The 22,385-nt window shown below is 28.3% G+C and overlaps 1 protein-coding gene across 12 annotated transcripts; it reads left to right on the top strand.

Annotated features, from left to right (window-relative positions):
- The first annotated feature begins 14,477 nt into the window (after positions 1-14,477).
- LOC136081915 (uncharacterized) lies at positions 14,478-22,143 on the top strand. 12 transcript variants are annotated; one of them, XM_065800343.1, is made up of 9 exons: positions 14,503-15,463; positions 18,088-18,289; positions 18,484-18,577; positions 19,007-19,200; positions 19,690-19,824; positions 19,946-20,071; positions 20,175-20,428; positions 20,649-20,812; positions 21,131-22,143. In XM_065800343.1, exons 2-4 carry the CDS (start codon positions 18,094-18,096, stop codon positions 19,140-19,142), a joined length of 426 nt encoding a protein of 141 aa, XP_065656415.1. In that variant the 5' UTR covers positions 14,503-15,463; positions 18,088-18,093; the 3' UTR covers positions 19,143-19,200; positions 19,690-19,824; positions 19,946-20,071; positions 20,175-20,428; positions 20,649-20,812; positions 21,131-22,143. The 12 variants fall into 12 exon arrangements, with proteins under 12 accessions (XP_065656410.1, XP_065656406.1, XP_065656415.1 ...); XM_065800338.1 differs by lacking the exon at positions 19,946-20,071 and having other exon boundaries at positions 14,478-15,463; positions 15,844-18,289; XM_065800334.1 differs by having other exon boundaries at positions 14,478-15,463; positions 15,844-18,289; positions 18,484-19,200.
- The last annotated feature ends 242 nt before the right edge of the window (positions 22,144-22,385 follow it).

Genomic DNA, 22,385 nt, shown 5'->3' with positions numbered 1-22,385 from the left:
TCAAAAGACGTCCAAAACGTTCAAAAGACGTTTAAAAGACGTCTTTTTTACGTCCTGTGCCCACTGGGTGTGAGGAATTCTTGTCAAATTCAAGTGGAGTATACATGGGGCAGACTGTTTTGGAAGATTGGCCCAAAATGATAATTGCTTGCTATTAAACTTCATTGTCTTTTCATTAAATAAATTGGTTAAATACATTACTCTTGATTCAAGATCCTTATGCACCAGTTTCTCTTCTTTTAATGAATTTCATATATTATGGACTTCTTTCTGGATATTAGCCTTTTTTTTATCGGGATAAGCATTTCCAGACGAGACAATCAATAAGTTAAGTAATGCGGTTTTATCCATACTTTAATATTGATTTATTAGTATCGTTTACATCACAATCAGAATAATGATTTTGCTCATCGTTAGCGCAAGCTTTTTAATAGAGTTTCTTCAATCCGCTAGGGAGAAATTAGCGTTTCGAATTTTCAATAGACTTTATGTGTTTGCATTGCATGACGTTTTACAATCAACTAGAGAGCAATTAGAGTTTCATATTTGAAATAACGACAATTTAATTTTAAAAAATGACAAATTTATGAGTTTACTTATATGAGTCTACATTGAACCACATTTTATAATCCGCTAGGAAGCGAATAAGGATTGTGAATTTTATATACAAAGAGTTAATATTTCTAACATAATTTGATTCGCAGTCAAATGGTAATATATTAATAAAACGATAGTAATTTTTATTTTACGTTAGTAGTTGTTATTTATTTAATGTCTCTGGGAAACTTTTTAAATTAATTTATAATATTATATAATAAATAATTTAATAAAATATAATATCAAATTCCCCTCATTTAATATTAATTTCCCCACAAACAAAACATCATTTCTATACCATTTAGTAGATGTAAATACCATTAAAATCTGCTTATTAAAACTAAAAAAATAATTTAAATTGACATCATTTTGGCCTCAACACCCCCCTCCCCATTGTCAATTAGTGTTAAACTTTCCAGCACTCCCTCCCCTCCTCCTCCTCCCTCGGTATCTTTTAATCTAGTTTTAAAGTTTCTTATCAAAATTAAATTAGCGCGCAATTTCAAATTGCTTTTTTCGAGATCTATTTTTAGATTATACAAAAAAACTATTTTTAATGTAGTTTCACTATTTTCTGCGTCATTACATTGTAAGTTTACAATATATAAAAAGTTTTATAGGATAGGGTCTTGGTGTCAAAATGGCGATGAGTTAAATTCTATTTTTTTTCTACCAGGTTATAACTCAATACAAAAAAAACGGCATTGGCGGGGGCGTATGTATTTTTATGCATAATTCTTTTACTTTTAGAGAATTACTAAACCTCAGTGTCAATGACGCTAATTGTGAATCGTTAACAATTGAAATTCTTAATCAGAAAACCAAAAATATTTTTATAACTTCTCTTTACAGACCATCTAATGACCAGGCCACCTAATGGTAATTTTAAAGCGTTTGAAAAACACTTAAAAAATATATTGCCAAAAGTCATAAAAAAACACATTTACTAAACTGGTGATTTTAACATAGATATTCAAAAAATGAATAATGATTCCTACGCTAAAAGGTTTGTAAATACTCTACTTCAAGACAGTTTAATACCTGTAGTTAACAAACCAACTGCGTAACACGCAATACTTTTTCACATTATCACTTATATTGCCATGACTTGCCAAATCTGAGTTGGAATATTAAAGACTGATATCAGCGATCATTTTCCAAATTTTCTTATAAATTACTCTTTAATTTCTGAATCTAAAAATTTCTTTGCAACATATGTTAGACAAATAAAAACCAATTTCGAGAATTATTAACAGAAATTGATTGAAATCTTTTAATTGAGTGCAATAATGTTAATGCATACAACTTATTTTTACGGTTGTTTTCAAAACAATACGATAGATCCTTTCCAAAAATTAAAAAACAACAAATTTCAAAAACTTTAATAATCCGTGTATGACAAATGTTTTTACAAAATCATCCAGAAAAAAACTTATAGCAATGAAATAAAATACAAAAAGTATAAAAATTGTTTTAAAAGAATAAAAAAGCAAATAAAAAAAAAGTTATTATTCTAACCTCTTAGAACACTCAATAGGAAATAGTTAAAAGACATGGGAAGTAATTAAAGAAGTTAAAGGGAAAAAACAATTACAAAAAAAACCACTTATTCAAATAGATTAAAGCTAAACTTAAACAAACAAATATTAGATAAGAAAGAAATAGCTGAAAACTTCAACAAATCTTTTATAAACGTAGGAAAAAATTTAGCAGCAGATATAACTCCTGGAAATAAAACGTTCCAATCATATTTCAAAAAAACTCACTATGTAATGGATGAGTTGAAACTCTCTCTAAATTAACTTCAGGCATCCTTTAATGAGCTTAAGTTAAATAAAAGTGCCGGGTTTAGAACATTAAAAGTAACTTTTAATGTTCTAAAAGCTATTTTTGATGTTATTATTTTAAATATTTCTTCTTTTGTTTATCTTCAATCTTTCAATAACAACTGGTATTTTTCTTTGTCAATTAAAAATAGCGAGAGTAGTCCCTGTATACAAAAATGGGGACGATTCTATACCATCTAAATACAGACCTATATCTATTCTTTCTTGTTCTTCAAAGTCGCTTGAGCGTATTATGCATAACAGACTATATAGTTATCTTGAAAAACAGAATATTTTATTCAGCAAACAGTTTGGTTTCCGAAAAGAGCATTCAACACATCAGTAACTGATTTAGCCAGTCAAATTCTGGATGGGTTTTAAAAAAAGTTATACTCTCGGCTTGTTCATTGACTTGTCAAAAGCTTTTGACACTGTCGATCATAAAATTCTCTTGAACAAACTAGAAACATATGGAGTAATAAATAGGAACTTAAAATGGCTACAAAGTTACCTTAAAAATAGAAAACAAGGAGTACTTTATGATTCAACGTGTATAAAGTTAGAAACAATAAGCTGCAGAGTTCCTGAAGACTCAATTCTTGGACCTTTACTATTTCTGATCTACGTAAACGATATCTAGCTATTTTCAGACATGCTTGATTTTTTTCTTGTTGCTGATGGCACTAATCTTTTTTATAGCCATTTCTATATAAAAACAATTTTCTTTACAGTAAATTGTGAGCTGGAAAAATTTAATGATTGGTTTAAATCAAGCAAACTCTCTTTGAATATTAGTAAAACTAAGTACATTTTATTCCGTAACCAATCTAATTCCGATAACTTGCCTCTGCAACTTCCTCAGCTAATAATAAATAACAATATAGTAAACAGAGTTTGATCACTTAAAATCTTAGGAATAATATTTGATGAACATCTTAATTGAAAAAATCATATAACGCTAATTGCAAATAAAATTTCTAAAACTATAGGCATTATGCATAAAACAAAACACCTACTAAGTAAAAAATATTTAATAGTTTTATATTACTCATTTATCCATAGCTACATAAGCTATTGTAATATTGCTTGGGCAAATACGTGTCCTTCAGCATTGAAAAATATATATATTGAACAAAAAAAAGCTAGTAGAATTAGATGTAATGTGAATAAATACGCTCACTCCAAGCCGTTACTCCGGGAAATTAATGCTCTTAATGTCTATGAGTTAAACTAGTTCCAAAACTTGTTATTCATGTTTAAATATCAAAATGATATGCTTCCAAAATGCTTTAATAACCGATTTCTTAAAATTAATCACTAATACTTAACGAGGTGCTCTATCCATAATTTTAAGTCAACTCCTAAAACATCTGATCACTTAATTTCATATAGAGGACCTCGTTTGTGGAACATAGTTCTTAATGAAAATATGAAAAGTATAACTTCAATAAATTGTTTTAAAAATATAGTTGAACAGTATTTACTTGAATTAACAGACATAAACATATTTTTGTATTTTTAAGTAAAAAAAAATCTTGTAGTATTTCTTACTGTATCTATTTATTTAATTTGTGGAGTTTATCGCATTCTTGTTGTAATTATATATTAATTGTTTTATATAACGAGTATTTGTAAATTTATAAAATGAGAAACTTGTAAAACATACTTTACGCTTACTATAGGGGCTTGATGACAAGACTTCTGTCTACTACTTGCTCCTGTCGTTATTAATTTTTATTTAAATTTTATTGATGAAAATTGTAAAACTAGAACGTTGTAAAATGTTTGAAAAATGACGAATAAGTATTTCTAATTCTAATTCTAAGTAACCATAGTAACCAGATATAAAAAATCCTTTTTATAAGAAGCAAAGACCTCATATTGATACAAATATCACTGTATATGTAGGACAAATTAAAAATCTCTAACTACCAGAAACAGGTTGTTGTTATGCAAAATTAGGTATCCATAGCATGTTTTTATCAGTGACTGAAATAATTATTTTTTAATTTTTCAGACCAATTTTCACTGATTTTTTTTGTTTGTTTTTGATAACAAAAATTAGGAGATGCTGAGGGGGAGGGGTTCTTGATAAGCTTAAGGTGGGTGGGAAAATTCTCCAAAAATTAATAAATGTCTCCCCTCCTCTTTTAATAGGGACTCGAGAGTAAGCGCACCACTAGGCTGCAGGTGTTGGAAGCCCCTGATAGTAGAAATAAAATAAAATTTTTGAGAATACTGACACTATTTAACACTCCTGCTAGATAGTGAGTAAGAAATCCTCTATCTGTCTGCTTCTCAAAGATTTTTTTTAATGGAATCTATATAAATAAAATAAAAATTTTTTCTAAAGGCTATATTTATTTCTTTACTGAAATATAAGTTTAAACGCTTATTTTTTACTGTGTTCCGGACGATCGGCCAAAAATCGGTTTCTGTCGCAATTTTAATTTAAGACAGGTTTTCGGTTTCGGCGTATATTTAGAAATAAACAAGTTTTTGACTCAAAAATATACCATACATACAAATATAATTTTTTGAATTTTACCATTTCTAATTAAAATTATAAGTCTATCCTTCACAAATTACTTTTAAATTTTATTTTTTTATCTTCTTATCATCTAATAATCCGGTATCATTTCAGTCCTAAAAATAGAATTAATAAATTTTTTGCAAAGCTTACTGGATCGAAATGCATTCAAAGACACAATACTCAAAAGTGTGTATGAAGGTGCGATAAAACGTCGTTGTTTGAAATGATTCTTAGCAAATTCTTGCTATTTTGAATGTTTGCCAGCTGGAGTAGTTTTTTAAAGTTTCCAAAAATAGGAAGAGCTAAAAATTCGAAAAAAGGATAAAAAAAGGTATGTGCGTATCATTCGATTTACGGCAACGACTTAGTAATCGAAATATTCGACCACTTTATCACAGCGTGTGTAGCGTATGAATTGCAAGGTGTATTTTTGTTATTTGTCAAGATTTCATAATATGAAATCTTGTCAGAGAACAAGATAATTCTAACGTCAGTTTTATATCTGATTAACAACAGCATTGAGTAAATTCAATATTAGCAGTGATAACAACAAAAAAGAACTACACACAAACTAAGTTTAACCATTATACTAAAATATCTATAGTCATATTATGACTATAGATATTTTAGTATATTGGTTAAACTTAGTTTGTGTGTAGTTCTTTTTTGTTGTTATCACTGCTAATATTGAATTTACTCAATACTGTTGTTAATCAGATATAAAACTGATATCTAAAGTGTGTAGGGATTTTTTTTAAATTTACTAAACTTGCTTTAAAAAACATATTTTTTATGTTCATGCCAAATTTTATTGAAATAAATTAAGTAGCAGACACCTAATTTTTTTAAAGTGTGTAGGGATTTTTTTTAAATTTACTAAACTTGCTTTAAAAAACATATTTTTTATGTTCATGCCAAATTTCATTGAAATAAATTAAGTAGCAGACACCTAATTTTTTGTAGCAAAATATGTAATGCAAAATATGAGCAAATAACAGCAAAGTTCCATAACAAAACTACCGTTAACAGAATTTGACATTTTAAAATTGGTCGCAGTTTTATTAAGCAATCTTTGTAATCAAATTTTTGTAAAATTATTATTTTGTTAAAAATTTTATACAATTGTAATACTAATTTAAGCCAGTGACGGATTCAGGTTGGGTGTGAGAGATTTGTATCGCCCTCCCTTCCCTAGAATTTATAAAAAATTTGAATATCAACGTTAAAAGTTGAACATCATTTAATAAGCAACCAGGCCCGTACCCTACTCCTGAAACTGAATAAGGCTTTGAATAAAAATAAAAAAAAATAAATTTGGACGAAAACCTGCTTTGACTGAAACACTTGAAAAGAAACAAGTGAAACATCTTCATGTTATGGAAAAAATAATGTTTGGGTTACCAAATAAGACATGAGGCACAATGCATTACAATTTGCAGTACAGAATAATGTTCCTTATCCATTTTTGATTTTACATGAAACAGCTGGTAAACATTGACTGATACGATTTTTATGACGTCATGCGAACATAGCAAGTGTTAGGAAGGCACCAGCTACATTAGTGGCTAGGGCCATTGGATTTCACAAACAAAATGTAGATAAGTTATTTAATTGAAAATAATAATGGACACTCACAACTTTCTGCAATAGTTTATTTTCAATGTGGATGAGAACAAACTTTGTATTGTTCAGTCATAATGTTGAAGTTTTAGTTTGCAAAGCTAAATCGCGACGTTAGAATTATCTTCTTCTATTTCCATATTTTTTAGTTTCGACATAAAATAATTTAAAAAAGAAAGACTTTAGGAGAAAAAAAAGCTCTACGGCAGAAAATCCCGTCTAACTCATTTTGGATGGTCACCATACTATTTGTTATTTAAGTTAGATTTATTATGCAGGCCCTTAAAAATTGAACTTCGTTTTTGTAAAAATAAATTACCAGTTCAATAAATCAAAAAATAAAATAGAGGGTATTTTTCAAAGTACAAAATTTTGATTGAAAGAAAATCTTATATTTTCCGTTTCATTGTTTCTTCTGCTGTGCTGTATATTATAGTTTAATGTAATAGCAAAACTATTCCACATTCAGTAATTTAAGTATTCCACATTTAAAGACAAAAAAATTCAATTATGAAGTAGGTAATTTTTTTCTAAAAGTATTTACACCAATTTTATTACGCTTCGAGTTTTACGAGAAACTCTCTTATAAAGAGTATTTTAAGTATTGATACTGTTGATAATGCTATGCTTTATGTTTTTTTCTTACATGAAAAAAACGATAAAACATAGTATTATCAACATTTCAGAATCTTGATAATTGCAGAATCTGTATTACACCTATTTTAACATCCCTACACTGTTTCAACTTATGAACCTAGAATTAAACAAGATTTCTTACTGGTTTAAATCAAACGAATTATTGCTTAACATTAAAAAAAAACTAAATAGATTTTCTTTCATCCACCTTCTAAAAAAAAGTTAATTCCTAACAAAATGCCATCTTTTTTTATTAATAATGTCGAAATAAACAGAGTCAATGTTACAAAATTTTTAGGTGTTTATGTTGATTGTTTTATTATGTGTTTAGGTGATTATTTGATTAGCTGTTTAGGTGATTATGTTGAACCTTACCATCAAATGGAAACGAACCTTACCATCAAATGGAAAATTCACATTGAAAATTTATGCTACAAAACTTTAAAAAGTATAGGAACTTTATATAAGGTAAGAAGCTTTTTGAATAAGAAAACTCTAACTCAATTATATTTTTTATTCACAGCCATATTAACTATGCAAATATTGCATGGGTTAGTACCAACAAAAGCAAACTTGAACCTTTTCATTGTCATCAGAAGCATATAGCACGTTTAGTAAATTTTAGAGAATTTTACCCATGCAAAACCTCTATTAAGAAAAATGAATGCACAAATATATATCAACTTAATGTTTTTAATGTACTATGTTTTATGTTTTTATGTAAAATCAATTCTTACCCGGTTTCTTTTCATAATTTGCATTTGTCAAAAGACAACGCTGTACATCGGTCAAACAACTGGCTTGTAAATTTCAAGCTGGAGAAGTACAAAGTAGTGCAAGTTGGTTCTCGGAAAAACTATTTAACAATATCAAAACCATGGCTGACATCGACTTTCACGGACGCAATCTAGTTTCAACATGCATTGAGCGCAACCTTTGAGTTATAATGAGTACTAATCTTAAAGTATTTTGCATCCTAATAGTTTAAATGAGCCTTTGTCTTTCACTTCTGGAAACAATTTAAGCTTATTCAAACAAATATACATTCATGCGTCATTTAAATGTTCAAAAGAAGCTTAGAAAGTGTAAAAGACGTTCAAAAGCCTTTTTTACGTTACGTGCTTACTGGATTTTAGAACAACAGCGTCTATTGGACACTCATGTTTGAAATAAATTGGATTCATCTCTCTAATAAGATGACATAATAATAATGATAATTTTTGCTTTTTAAAAAGAAAGAAAATAGTATTTTCGATATTAATTTTGAAGAATCTATCTATTAATCCTAATTAATGAATGCTAAATGTGTTGCATTAATATTATTTAATCTAGATGCATGAAAATATGGATGTAAAATAACAGTTTTAGAAATAAAAACACTGTCATTAACTTTTATAACTTTACATGTTTCTAATTTAAATTTCTTTTAAAAATATGCATAATAAAGGGGCGCCTAATTGCTGCTATGCCACGGGTGTCATGAAACCTCTCGGCGGCCCTGTCTACATAACCAGCACGTTGAACAGATGCTTTTACGTACACATGCACAGTTGCTTTCTCTCTTTTGCACAATATTTAATAGCGGCATGTGGAATTAATGAAAAAAACATACAGATTTTCAATAAAGCTAAAATAACTCACTACACTCAAGCAACTCTTACCTGTAAATTTTTTCTTATCGAACAATGACATTAGGCAACTTTACTCTGATATGAATTATGAATTAAGGAATGTCAATGAATGATTTAAGGCTAATAAACTGTCACTCAATGTAGATAAAACAAAGTATACTCTATTCCATAAAAAAATCACAACAGGAAAACCTTCCCTTAAAATTACCAGATTTAATTTTAGATGATAAGCTAATCGAAAAAAATTAGTCAATAAAATTCTTAGGAATTCTTATTGATGAAAATTTATCATGGCTTCCTCACATAAATTATATCCAATCAAAAATTAGTAAAACAATTGGCTTGATGTACCGTATTCGCCCATATGTAACATCAGAAAGTATGTATGAAAGCTCTATGAAAAGATTGTGGTGACTTTAGTCATCCATATCTTCTTTGAGCCCCTGCTTGTTAACTATAAATCAACTTTTTTTTTATGTAAATGTTTCTTTGTAATTATATTTTCTTATTATATAAACTTCTATATTATTCTGTGTTTTAATTTTGCTTGCACACCGTTATATATTCACTCATTGCTGAGGGGCTTTCGTATGACTGCCCACGACAATCTTTAACAACAATCTCAAATTTAGAAATTCTCATCAATTTAAAAAAAATATTCAAACCAGGTAGATACAAAAATTCTATTTTATGCCCCTAGTTTGAATGAAAAATAAAAAAAACTCTCAATAGATAACTCTTTATCCATGTAAAAAAAAGCTATGGTCAGTTAATGTAGTTGATGCTAATTGTAAGATAAAGCTCTTATCTTACTACTATCATCTACTGTTGCCAATTTGTTAATGACAGATCCCTATCCAACCATCAGTGATAGTTGGATTAGGATCTGTCATCTAGCGTTACTTTATTATTTTATTAAAATGTTTCACTTTATATTTAAGTTGTTACTTTAAAAAAAAAAAAGTTGGAATATAAAGCTTTCTTAGAAAAAATTGGTTTTGTTAAGTTTTGGTAATGTATTTATTGGCACGTGTTTAAAAATACGAACCTCATTTCTTGGTTTGAGCGATCACATAAAAATTTATTAGTCGTTTCTTATCATTGATATGAAATTAGTTTTTACAAAGTATATATATGGTGTTTTACATAGCATGTTAAAAAGATTTTATTACGTCATTTTATTCATTATAAATATTTTGTAATATATATTTTATACCTTACTAGTAACAAACGCATTATAAGTAATCATAATGTTAAATACATCAAATTGTTATTAATTAGATATAAAATGTACACAAATGGTTAGTGTAGATTTTACTTGAATAAAAACAAAACATGTTTAAAAAAATATAACAGCATATTATGCCGTTAGCTTGATTTTTGAATATAACGCCATATATAACGCTTTTTAATAACGATATAACAGCATTTTGCTGTTATTTATATTTACATAACAGCACTTTGCAGTTATTTTTGCTGTTATTTAAATTAATATACTAGTAAAAAAATAACACCATAAAAACACCATAATGAAACAAAATATTGCCGTTTATGCTGCTACATTGCGTCCTAATGGTGTTATATTTTTGTTAAATGTAAGAGCATAATTTTTTAGTGTATAATTTGCATTCTCGCCCAGTTGTATAAAAGAAACAAAGCATACACTCGTACTGAAATTATTGCTGGTTTTGAAAAGCACTGGGCTCTTTCCATTAAATCAAGACAACATTGACAAATTAAAATTACGAATTTATCAAACTTTTAATAACTCCTTAACAACATCATCAGGAGTTACAAAATCACCACGCAGCCCAAGTTCTTTGCCTCAAACTGTTCAACAAACACAAACCTCAAGTCCGCCTGCAACTCCAACTTCAATTCCAACATTAAATTTAACTTCTCAAGAAGAATTGACGATTCATGTTAAAATCAGTCTTAAAAGAGCTCTATTGAAGCATCTTCAATTCCAAAATGCTTACAAGCATTCTGCAAAAAAAGAGCTAGAAATTTCAAAACAGTGGCTGGTGAAGCTTTTACAGAAGAAGCATGATTAAACCATTTAAGAGCAGAAGAAGACAAGTTTTATGGAAAACTTGTGAATAATCTAGTTGCAGTTCGTGGATTTGTAAACCTTTCTCTCCCAAAAAGTTATATAAAAGACGAAGAATTCGTTTGCACAAAAAGTTGCAGAACCTATTAATTTCAAGCTCAAGCTTGCTCATGTTATTTTTACTTTTTTCTAGTTTTTTTTTTTGTATTATTATTATGTATATTTTAACATTAAAAGTTAAAATATTGAATTTATCAGTCTATCTATGTTTTTTTCATATAATTTAGTACTGTCCGCTTTTAGGGACAATTTTCCAAGAAGGAGACACTTCTAAAAAAATAAAATCTTATTTTTCATAAAAACTTGAAATTGAAATTTTTTTTTTACACTGCAGAATTGCTCTAATAAACAACTATATTCAGAAAAAAAAAATTCTATAAATACTCAATATTAAAAAAATTATTTAGCTTTTTGTGAAGTTTTTATGTCCGGTTTGCGGTACTTTTACTGTATGACATATTAATCGTAAAAACTATAAATTTTTGTAATTATGTAATATATATGTAATTATGTATGTATGTATGTATATATGTATTTATATATGTATGTATGTATGTATGTATGTATGTATGTATGTATGTATGTATGTATGTATGTATGTATGTATGTATGTATGTATGTATGTATGTATGTATATAAATTATATATCCATACACACTTTTTATATAAACTCTCTATGTAATATATATATAATATATATGTATATATATATATATATATATATATATATATATATATATATATATATATGTATATATATATATAATATATATATATATATATATATATATATATATATATATATATATATATATATATATATATATATATATATATATATATATATATATATATATATATATACATATATATTATCTATGTGTGTATATACTACAAAAAAAGCAATTACAAGATTGCACACAAGTTATTACAGTTTTAGTTCATGTAAACATATAAAGTAAGTCTCATCAAAATATTTAATCAAAAAAACATTCAAAATTAACAATACTAATATATGTCTATGTTACAATATCAAGATTTGTTTTAAAATTCTTAAGCATAACTTGTATCCATTTTGATTATAGAAAAAAATCTAAAATTCTTACTCAAATAAAGATGTTATTCCTTTACTTCCTTACAACCTATCAAGTTCTTAGTGTTTTAAACTTCTTTATATTTAGGGTTGCCAGACGTCCCGGTTTTCCGGGATTGTCCCGGTTTTGAGATCATTGTCCCGTGTCCCGAAAGAGGTCTTCGGGACGCTCAATTGTCCCGGTTTTTTTGCATTGCAATATTGCAAAAAAAATTAAAATTATTTATCACACTTTTTCGAATTTTCGAAATCGAATTAGCTTTGCCTTTCTTGTTCGATGGGTTTTAATATAAAAATTTTTCTGTTGGGTAGTTTGTTATTGTTATAAATGACAGATGGTTAAGTTTTGTTTTTGTTTAATTTAATCTGTGGCCGTCGTGGGAAAATTACTTTTTTATTTACAATATTTAAAGCTATTAAAAAACTCACATATTTAAAAATATGTGAGTTTATTTTTTTATATAGTTACCAAATGCCAAAAAGAAAGTGTAAATTTCTATAAAAATATACAGAGCAATTTCCTTTTGTTAAAAAAGGCAAATTTGACACAGAAGCGTTTTGCAAGCATTGTAATTCGAATTTTAGTATCAGTCATGGTGGTTTGTCTGATATTAAAGATCATATCAATAGCCAGAAACACAAATCTGCAGTTGCATCTTCAAGCATGTGTAAAAAACCTTTGACAACATTTTTTGTAAAACGTGATAGTACCGATGAAGACAAGGTAATTGCTAACGAATTATGTTTTGCATATCATGTTGTAAAACATCACCAGTCTTTTAATTCAACGGATTGTGTTAACATATTAATACCCAAGCTATTTAGTGATTCAAAATTAGCTGCAATGAATTCAGCTGGTAGAACTAAAATAACAAAATTAATTACAAAAGTTCTTGCCCCACATACATTAGAAATAATTTTGAATGAATTATCAATGTGTTCATTTTATAGTATTAGTACGGATGCCAGTAACCACAAAGCGGAAAAAATGTTCCCACTAGTTGTCCAATATTTTAATAAAAATGGAATTAATGTGAAGCTTTTAAAATTGGAGAATTTAAATGGTGAAACTTCAGAAATTATTTCAAATTTTTGTATCCAAATTTTGAAGGATCACAAAGTGGATTTAAAAAAATGTGTAGCATTTTGTGGAGACAATGCTAATGTCAATTTTGGTGGTGTAGCAAGATTAGGAAGAAACAATGTTTTCACAAAATTAAAGGACCAATTAGGTACCGATATTGAAGGTATAGGTTGTCCTGCACATATTTTAAACAATACTATGCAAATATCTACTGGTCAATTATCTTGTGATATTGACTCAATCGTTTATAAAATATTCAACTATTTTTCAATATATACCGGTAGAACTGAACGTTTAAAAGAATTTTGTGAATTCGTTAAATTGGAATACCAAGCAGTGCTTTCTTATTCAAAAACAAGATGGCTTTCGCTTTTGCCAGCAATAGAAAGAATTTTAAAGATATTTGAAGCCTTAAAATCGTTTTTTTTATCAGAACCCGAAGAGAAACCACCAAAATCACTACTGGAATTTTTTAACAATTCTCTGAGTGAGGCATATCTTTGGTTTGTACATAGCCAAGCTAGCTCAGTTCATAATCAAATTTTAAAAATTGAGAGATGTTGTATGTCAGTTATTGAAATTTTAGATGTTTTAGAAGTAACTGTACAAATTGTAGAAAAAAAAAGTGATTCAAAATTTTTACCGGCAAGTGTTAGGACACTTTTAAGAAAAAACGAAGAACCTGGTTTATCGAGTATGGTGGAAATTAAGCAGTTTCATAATGACACAATTCAATTTTATGAAACATTTGTTACTTATTTAACCAAATGGATCACGCCAATAAAAAAGTATTCGGTGTTTTCATGGATGAATTTAAAAGAAAATCCAGAATGGGAGAAAGTATTAGAAACTTTTAACTACCTAAAAGAAAAAAATATAATTTTAAATGATACGTTCCTATTCAGCCAAATTCAAACCGTTTCAACCATAATGTCAGAAGAAAAAAATAGAGAAGGAAATGAATGGGCGCAGAAATTAACCTCCGAAAAATGGAGTTTTATTTTGTCCAAAATGGAAACTGAATTTGCAGAACAATATATCGATATTTTTAAAATATGTGAATATTTATTTTGTATTCCTGGCCATAATGCGAATGTGGAGCGCATATTTTCCCTAATGGAAATTCAATGGTCGGATGAAAGAAATCGGTTACTGCCGGAGACGGTAGATTCTACAGTCTCCGGCAGTAACCGATTTCTTTCCGATTTCTAACCGATTTCTACAGTGTAGAAGCAATATTAAAATGCGTCGTTAATTTTACATTTAATTGTTGCGAAATGCATGAATACATATTAAAAAATACGAATTTGTTAAAGGAGGCAAGATCAAGCCGTAAATATGATTAGGAGTATTTTAATAATGTATTTCCACGCTTTTGTATTAAAAATACTTAGTTCCTTTATTTTTGTGTTATTAATTTTAAGTTTTTTTAATTTTATTGACGTTTTTCAATTAATATTATATTATATAATATTAAAAACTTAATATATAATTTATATATTAAGTTTTTTTGTTACAATGAATTTTTTATGTTTTTGAATAAATTTTTATTTTCTTAAAAAAAATTTTATTGTCCCGGTTTGTCTTGGTGAAAATCTGGCAACCCTATTTATATTAAAAAAATATCATAGTTAACAAAATAAAGATTTTGTTCAATTGTGAAGAGACATTTTAAAACGGTTACATTAAACTGTTTTTCACTCTAGGTTTTTGCTTTCTTTTTATTCAGAGATTATATTTTTTTAACTTTTATCTCTCTGTACATACATCAACTGACTGGTATATTTTATTGCAGAAAATTGTACATTCATTGACTGACAAGTTTGGAGTTATATATGCACACATACAAGGCTGATGATGCTGGGGGCCAGGGACTTCTATTCTAAAAGATCTTGAATAAAAAAATAATACTATAAAATTATATATATATGTATATATATATATATATATATCCCGGCCAGCATGCCCAGATGGGTTGTATCCCGGGATTGCGTGGGCATCCGGGCATGGGCTTGATGTGGGCTTGTCATACGATTTTATATGGGTCCCATATGGGCAAATTATTAAAATTACAAAACTCATTATTTACTATAGTAAATAATAATATATTATTATTATATAATTTTTGTATTCCGTCATTTATTTTGATTGGAATATAATAAAATAACATTTAAAACTTGTTTTAATTTCGAGTGTTCAGTTCATCCAAGGCAGCTAGATTATGAATTTGTATATTATGCATCGGGAATTTGTTAATTGTGCCAATTTGCAACGCTATAGTTATAGTGAAATATTAATTATCAAATTATTTTGAAAAAAACAGCGAACATTTAGTAAGTACTAATGTTTTGTTTTGAAAATAGTATATTTACTATACATATGTTTTATAAGAAACTGATCAATTTGTTTTAAACGTCATTGCTTGTATAATATATTATTTTACGATAAAAGGACAGAAAATAACTTACTAGTACTTGTACTGATGTAATTATTAGGCTTTAATTTATTGGTTAGTGGTTAGTAATATAATGCATTAAGTTAATTATCCGGTATCTTTAAATAATTTCAATTTAAGCTTTCAACAATTTTCCGAGATGCCATCGATCATAAAATATGTTGGTTATGTTGTCATAAAATTTTTAATAATATATTTTATTTGTGAGTTCACAATTTACTGCGATAAATTTTTTATTATTAAGTTAAATATTTATAGAATATGGCCAAAAATTTTGAATGTTGTCAAAGAACAAAAAGGAGGCGAGTGAGAAGGGCAGCGGATGAGTTACTAAAGAGTGTGAATGAACGTAATGAAGAGCCCGACATTAACAATGACTTAGGTCTGTGTTATGAATCAGTTAATAATATAATGACCAGTGGAGATGTAGAAATACATTCTTGCATATTGGATGAAAATGAAATTGATAAAAATTCCAAAAAGATAGATAATAATCTTTCAGATGTATCATTGCAATACGATGTTGAAAGTAAAAGCCAATTATTTAATAGTGAAGCAAGTACATATGATCTTACTGAAGGAAACTATAGCGACAATGAATCCAATTTCAGTGAATATTCTGACAAGTTTGTAGGCAGTAGCGATGATGAAGAGAATGTTTGTAAATGTGATATTCGTGATCAGCTAGCTACGTGGGTAGTTACACATAATATTTCTACTACTGCAGTAACAGCTCTATTGCATATTCTATGGTTGGCAGGTTTAAATGTTCCTAAAGATGAACGCACTTTGATGGAAACACCTAATAAGGTTTCTAATATCATCGCCAGAGCTGGTGGATCATACTATTATGTTGGAGTAAAAACTGCCTTATTGAGTGCATTATCGCAATTAAATGAATCGACATTATCAGACATTTCTGCACTATCTTTAAATATAAATGTTGACGGCATTCCACTCTTTCATAGTTCAAATACGCAACTTTGGCCAATACTCGGATATGTAAATGAATTACCTAAAAAATAAGTTTTTATTAATGGACTTTATACAGGCAAGACAAAGCCAACATCAGTAGAGGAATATTTAAATGATTTTATTTTAGAAATGAAGTCTCTGTCGAAAGGTTTAGAATACCGTGGAAAACGTATTTATAAATGACATATTTATAAATGCAATAATTTGTGACGCCCCAGCTAGAGCTTTTATTAAATGTATAAAAGGACATTGCGGTTACAATGGGTGTGAACGCTGTATACAAGAAGGGGTCCATTTGAAATATAGAATGACGTTTCCCGATATAAATTCAACACTACGTACTGATGCGGACTTTATCATGCAAAAAGATGAAGATCACCATATCGCACTTTCACCGTTAACTGAATTGCCAGTAGGACTTGTTACACAATGTCCTCTTGATTACATGCACCTTGTATGCTTGGGAATAGTTAGGCGGATCATATCTTTATGGATCAAGGGCGATTTAAAAAATAGATTGTCTGCTAACACAGTTAATAAAATATCTGAAAAACTTATATCACTTAAAAAATATTTTCCTAAAGAGTTTGCGAGACGTCCAAGATCACTGTATGAGTACCAACAATGAAAGGCAACAGAGTTGCACCACTTTTTATTATATACTGGACCTACTATTTCATTTAACTTGGTTTCTGATAATGTTTATCGTAATTTCTTACTGTTAAGCGTGTCTATGACATTTTTACTTAATCCAAAGTTGTGTAATAAGTTTTGTGATTATGTTGAAAACCTGCTAATAACTTTTGTGAAAAACTTTGAAATTATATATGGGTCGCATGAACTTGTATATAATGTACATTCAATTATTCATGTAGTAAATGACTGTAGGAAGTATGGCAGTTTAAATAATGTGGCAGCATTTCCTTTTGAAAATTACTTAGGGCAATTGAAAAAACTGGTTAGACGCCCACAAAATCCTATTAGTCAAATACTTTGTCGATGTGCTGAAAAAGAAAGATGTTGTAAAATTGAAGAAAACAAGGAAATTTGAAAACATTTACATCAGCACTACTTAGGTCCATTGCCTGAAAATCTTCCACGAAATACTTACGAACAATATGGCCAATATAAAGGAGCTAGTTTGTTTATTACGGTTTCACCTGGAAATAATTGTTTTAAAATTCATGAAGACATTGTTCTTGTGCGAAATATATTGAAGTCATCAAATTATGATACTGTAATTGTATATGAAAACTTTTTGGAAGCTGTCCCCTTTTTTACATATCCTTTGTCGTCATCAAGTTTAGGAATTTATAAAGTGAGAAGATTATCAAAGAAACTAAGTTATATATCTATAAAGGATTTGAACTAAAAACATATTTTTTTGCCATTTGAAGATGGCAATATTGCAGTACCATTGATGCACAGCAATTAATAGTTTTTAATATTAAGACAATTTTTATTAATTAATAAACTTTGCAACAACATAATTGGTACAGCTCTGTGAATTGAACTAAACTTTTTTAGTAGGAAATGTTTGCAGTTGTTGAGTTCATAACTTACGGAACAGTAGATATCATTCCAGTAGAATGGTTTACTTCTGCAGAAGAAGATGAGTGTTTCTGGCCCGACACTGAGGCAAAACATAAGGTTTCGAAGTTAGTGCAGACCAGTGCTAATCCCAATAAGAATTGGAATAAGTACAAAATTAGAACACTTGGAAAAGCAGGTTTACATAACTAAATGTAGTAATATTGTATATATAGTTTATTAATGAAATGCGTAATACAGAATAATTTTTCGAAGTGATACAATTTTTTTGTACTTATTTATAAATTGCAGTTAAATTAATTATATAAAAATATAAATATAAAATTTTATAGAAATGAAACGCATGCATAGTATACTTTACAATAATTTTAGTTACGTATCAGAGAGCGGTGGAAAAATGCAAAGTAGCTGAATATTCGTCTGATTTGCAGACAGATCGAGAAGAAGATGGTAAAAGACTTAAAAGGTACATTTCTGCATTCATATTATATAAAAGAAATCTTGTGATGTATTTCACATAAAATTTACAATTTAACTAATTGAAGTAATATATTACAGAGCAAACAATGATAAAGTCTAAACTAAATTGATTTACTTTTTTAAAGTTTATTTCTTATGCGCTGTATAGTATAATACCTACAAACGTGTTACTACCATAAGCCAGTGGTAAAGGTTAATGTAATTATATATTGCAATTCGCATGGTATCAAGACAGTCGGCATGTTTCAAGTGTCGTATAAATTATATATTAGAGCTATTGTAAAATAACTGACCAGGCAAAAGGTTTGTTAACCGAATTAGTAAAACTATAGCAGAATTGATTTGATCACTAAACTAGCTTTGTATCAAGTTTCTGTACCATCTCATTTTTTAACAAACACTTTGTACTTTTTAGAAAAGTTATTGCACCGGCAGATGATACTAACAGTGATAGTGATACAAGTTCAAAAATGACATCAAAAAAACAGAAGAAATGTCATAAATTATCTGACCGGCAAACTGAATTTTTACCTCCAGCACTCCCCACTTAATTTAGTAAGACAATAACTGCTGCTGAATTATCCGTGCAGCCACACCAAACCTCACAAGGTCAGTTTTGTTAATTATATATATATATATATATATATATATATATATATATATATATATATATATATATATATATATATATATATATATATATATATATATATATATATATATATATATATATATACACACACACATATTATTGAATATGCAAAAAAGATGTAATATGCTAACGAAAACAAGATAATGGCTTTTTTAACGACTACTTTTTAATTCAAGGTCATCCAAAAGGTAATATTTATAACCAAACTTTGAAATGATTATTATTGATCTGGTCTGGTGATGACACTAAAAGAAATAATTATTTCTGTGTTAAATTACATTACATTAATCGAGTAAATAGTTTTACTTTACTGAAATTTAAAATTTTCTAGACTACCTCTTTAAGCGTGTTACCATTTATGAAATTATTGTTTACAATTTGATAACAGCCGTTATATGCATTAGTTAATTAGTTATATTGTTAGTGAAAGTTAGTATATTCTTTAGGATGCATTGCAATGGACACACGTTCAGAGAATGCAAATGAACGAACTGAAGTAGGAGACACAGTTTCAGAAAATGCAAATAAACAAACTGAATCAGAGGAATCAGTTTTATCGCAGCAAAGTGAACATGTTAAGTGTATGTTTATCGGTTTCGATTACATTTTATTTTTACTAATGCCTAAAAAAGTAATTGTTATGGTATACAACTTTAATGTTGAGATGCATAGTTTTGATTATATAATATTATTGTTATGAAGCTTCTGGTGATGTATTGCGAAGAATAGTTCATGCAGACCAAACATCACCACTACTATCAAACCAAACTACACCGGCGGGGCACCAAAAGAATATACTGACCCAGAAGCGTCAGAACATTGTTTAATGTTAGCATTTAAATTTTTGTTTTGTTTTTCCATTTAGCAGTGTATCTATATGTAAGACAAAATTTACGAATTCATTACTGTTATGCTTTTTTTTCAAATATAGCAGCAAAATCGGCAACTACTGACTCCTTAATATTACGAATTTTAACGTCAATGGAAAAGATGAAGCAAAATCAAAAGGAAATTCAGGAGACTCAACGCATTCAGACCAACATGCTGCAAATATTGCTGCAACATTACAACAAGAGTGCAGATATGACAGAGCTTCCCGATGATGTAGTCTTTCAAATGCAATCAATGGATAACTTTCAAGAAATAGAAGAACGGCTAAAAAATAATGATTTTGCTAATGCATTAGTAAGTTAAGAAATTTTTTTTAAATATTATAAAAAAGATGCTTGAAATTTTTTGCATTAAATCAATTCTGAATATAGTTAATATTAAAATTTGTCCATCCAATGTATTGAAAGGATGTTTTACAGTTATCGCTAGTTATGTAGATTTTGTTTATAATAAAAAATTTGTTTGTTTTTTTTACATAAAAAATAATGCCCAATATATTTCATATTGTGCATAGATTGGCTATTTGAGTGATTTGGGTGGGCGTGATATTTGGGAAACAACAAAAAGGATTATGAAATTCCTCATGGTAAAAAACTTGTTTAACATGCAGGGAACTAAAGATCGTTCAGCACATCAGAAATTTTCACCGTCATATTGACGTCATATTGACTGTTCACAGTGAGTTGGGGTTTTGATACATCAATGTAGTTATACTTGCTTCTAACTGATGTTACATTCTTTAGCTTTGTTATTGAATTAGAATATCAGTTAAATGTCAGAATTTGAATACTTATTTTACACTTTAAATAAATAATAATTGCCAAAGTTAATATTCATATAATAAAATGAAAATATTACATTCATGTTCAACAACCAAATAATAAAAATAATAGTTTATTTTCATTATTTGGTTGTTGAACATGAATGTAATATTTTCATTTTATTACTAGTTTTTGCTGTTTACATTTTAATTATTTGTTTTATTATTAATGTTAGAAGCCACTGTAACCGAAAAGATGTTGAACAACAAATGGGAAAATGGTTGGGAGGTGCCAGAGACCGGGACGGTGGTTGCACAGAAAGAGATAAGAGAGAAAAACAAAAGGAAACAAATAGTGTTGATGCAGATTAGCACTTGATCTTATTACGTGCACATGCAGATATATCCTATTATTTCGTTTTATTGTTCAATGTTCATTATGAACAATTATTATGCTTTCTTTACGAGTAATAGATACAAATTGTATTGAGCATTAAAGTGACATTCCAGCCAATTTTAAGTTGAGTGTCATTTTATTAGAATTGTGTCTATAAAATTATTTTGATTATCTGTTATTTGTTTTTTCTAAAGTTATATTTTTAAGAACTACTTTGTTGAAAATTGCAAATTATAAATAAATCTGTAGCCAACGAGTGCACAACAATAGCTAGTATTCTATGCCGTGATGTCAATAACACGTGCAAAGACGAAAATGGACCAATGCATGTTGCATAGCAAAGCATTTACGCTGTCCTATACTTGATATTCTGGTTTAGTGACGTCACTAAACCAGAATATTAATTAGATTTTACGTTAGAAAAATACATTTTTTCACTTACGAGCAGTTAATAAACAAAAAATGACTTTCCAATAATGCTTATTAAAGCAAACACTATAAAGTAACATCAACTTGAAATTGGCTGGACTGTTACTTTAAATATACAGTCTTATTTCATTATTTTTGGTGCTTCAATGTACTTGCTGCATTTTACATAATTATAGTTTTATCATGTTTTCAATAACTTTATAAAGTCATCAAGAAGTATCCACGATGCCATTATTGAGCTGTAAAATATTATATATAAGGGTATGTGTTTCATTCTGTAAATTCATAAACAAAGTCAATAGTACAACATTTTTTATGTACTCGTGTAATTAACAACTTTTGTTTTTAGAGTACTTGTTAGTTGTAATATTTCTGGATTTTATGCATAATCTAGCTGTAATATATTGTTATATATGATGCAAACTTGATTTAGTATATTGTGGTGCTAAATGCATTCGAGTTTTTTGAGTTTACTATTTGGTGAACAAATATTATGCTTTCTATTAAACTTGCAGTCTTATTTCATTATTTATGGTGCTTCTATGTATTTGCTGCATTGTACATAATTACAGTTTTATCTTGCTTTCAGTAACTTTGTAATGTCATCGAGAAGTATCCACGATGCCATTATTGAGTAATAAAAAACTTTAAATTATGTGTTTAAT

Source organism: Hydra vulgaris, chromosome 06 (assembly GCF_038396675.1).
Source record: "Hydra vulgaris chromosome 06, alternate assembly HydraT2T_AEP".
In the NCBI taxonomy this organism is placed as follows: Eukaryota; Metazoa; Cnidaria; class Hydrozoa; order Anthoathecata; family Hydridae; genus Hydra; species Hydra vulgaris.
The sequence above is the reverse complement of the archived record's forward strand: the minus strand, read 5'-3'. Positions and strand labels throughout refer to the sequence as shown.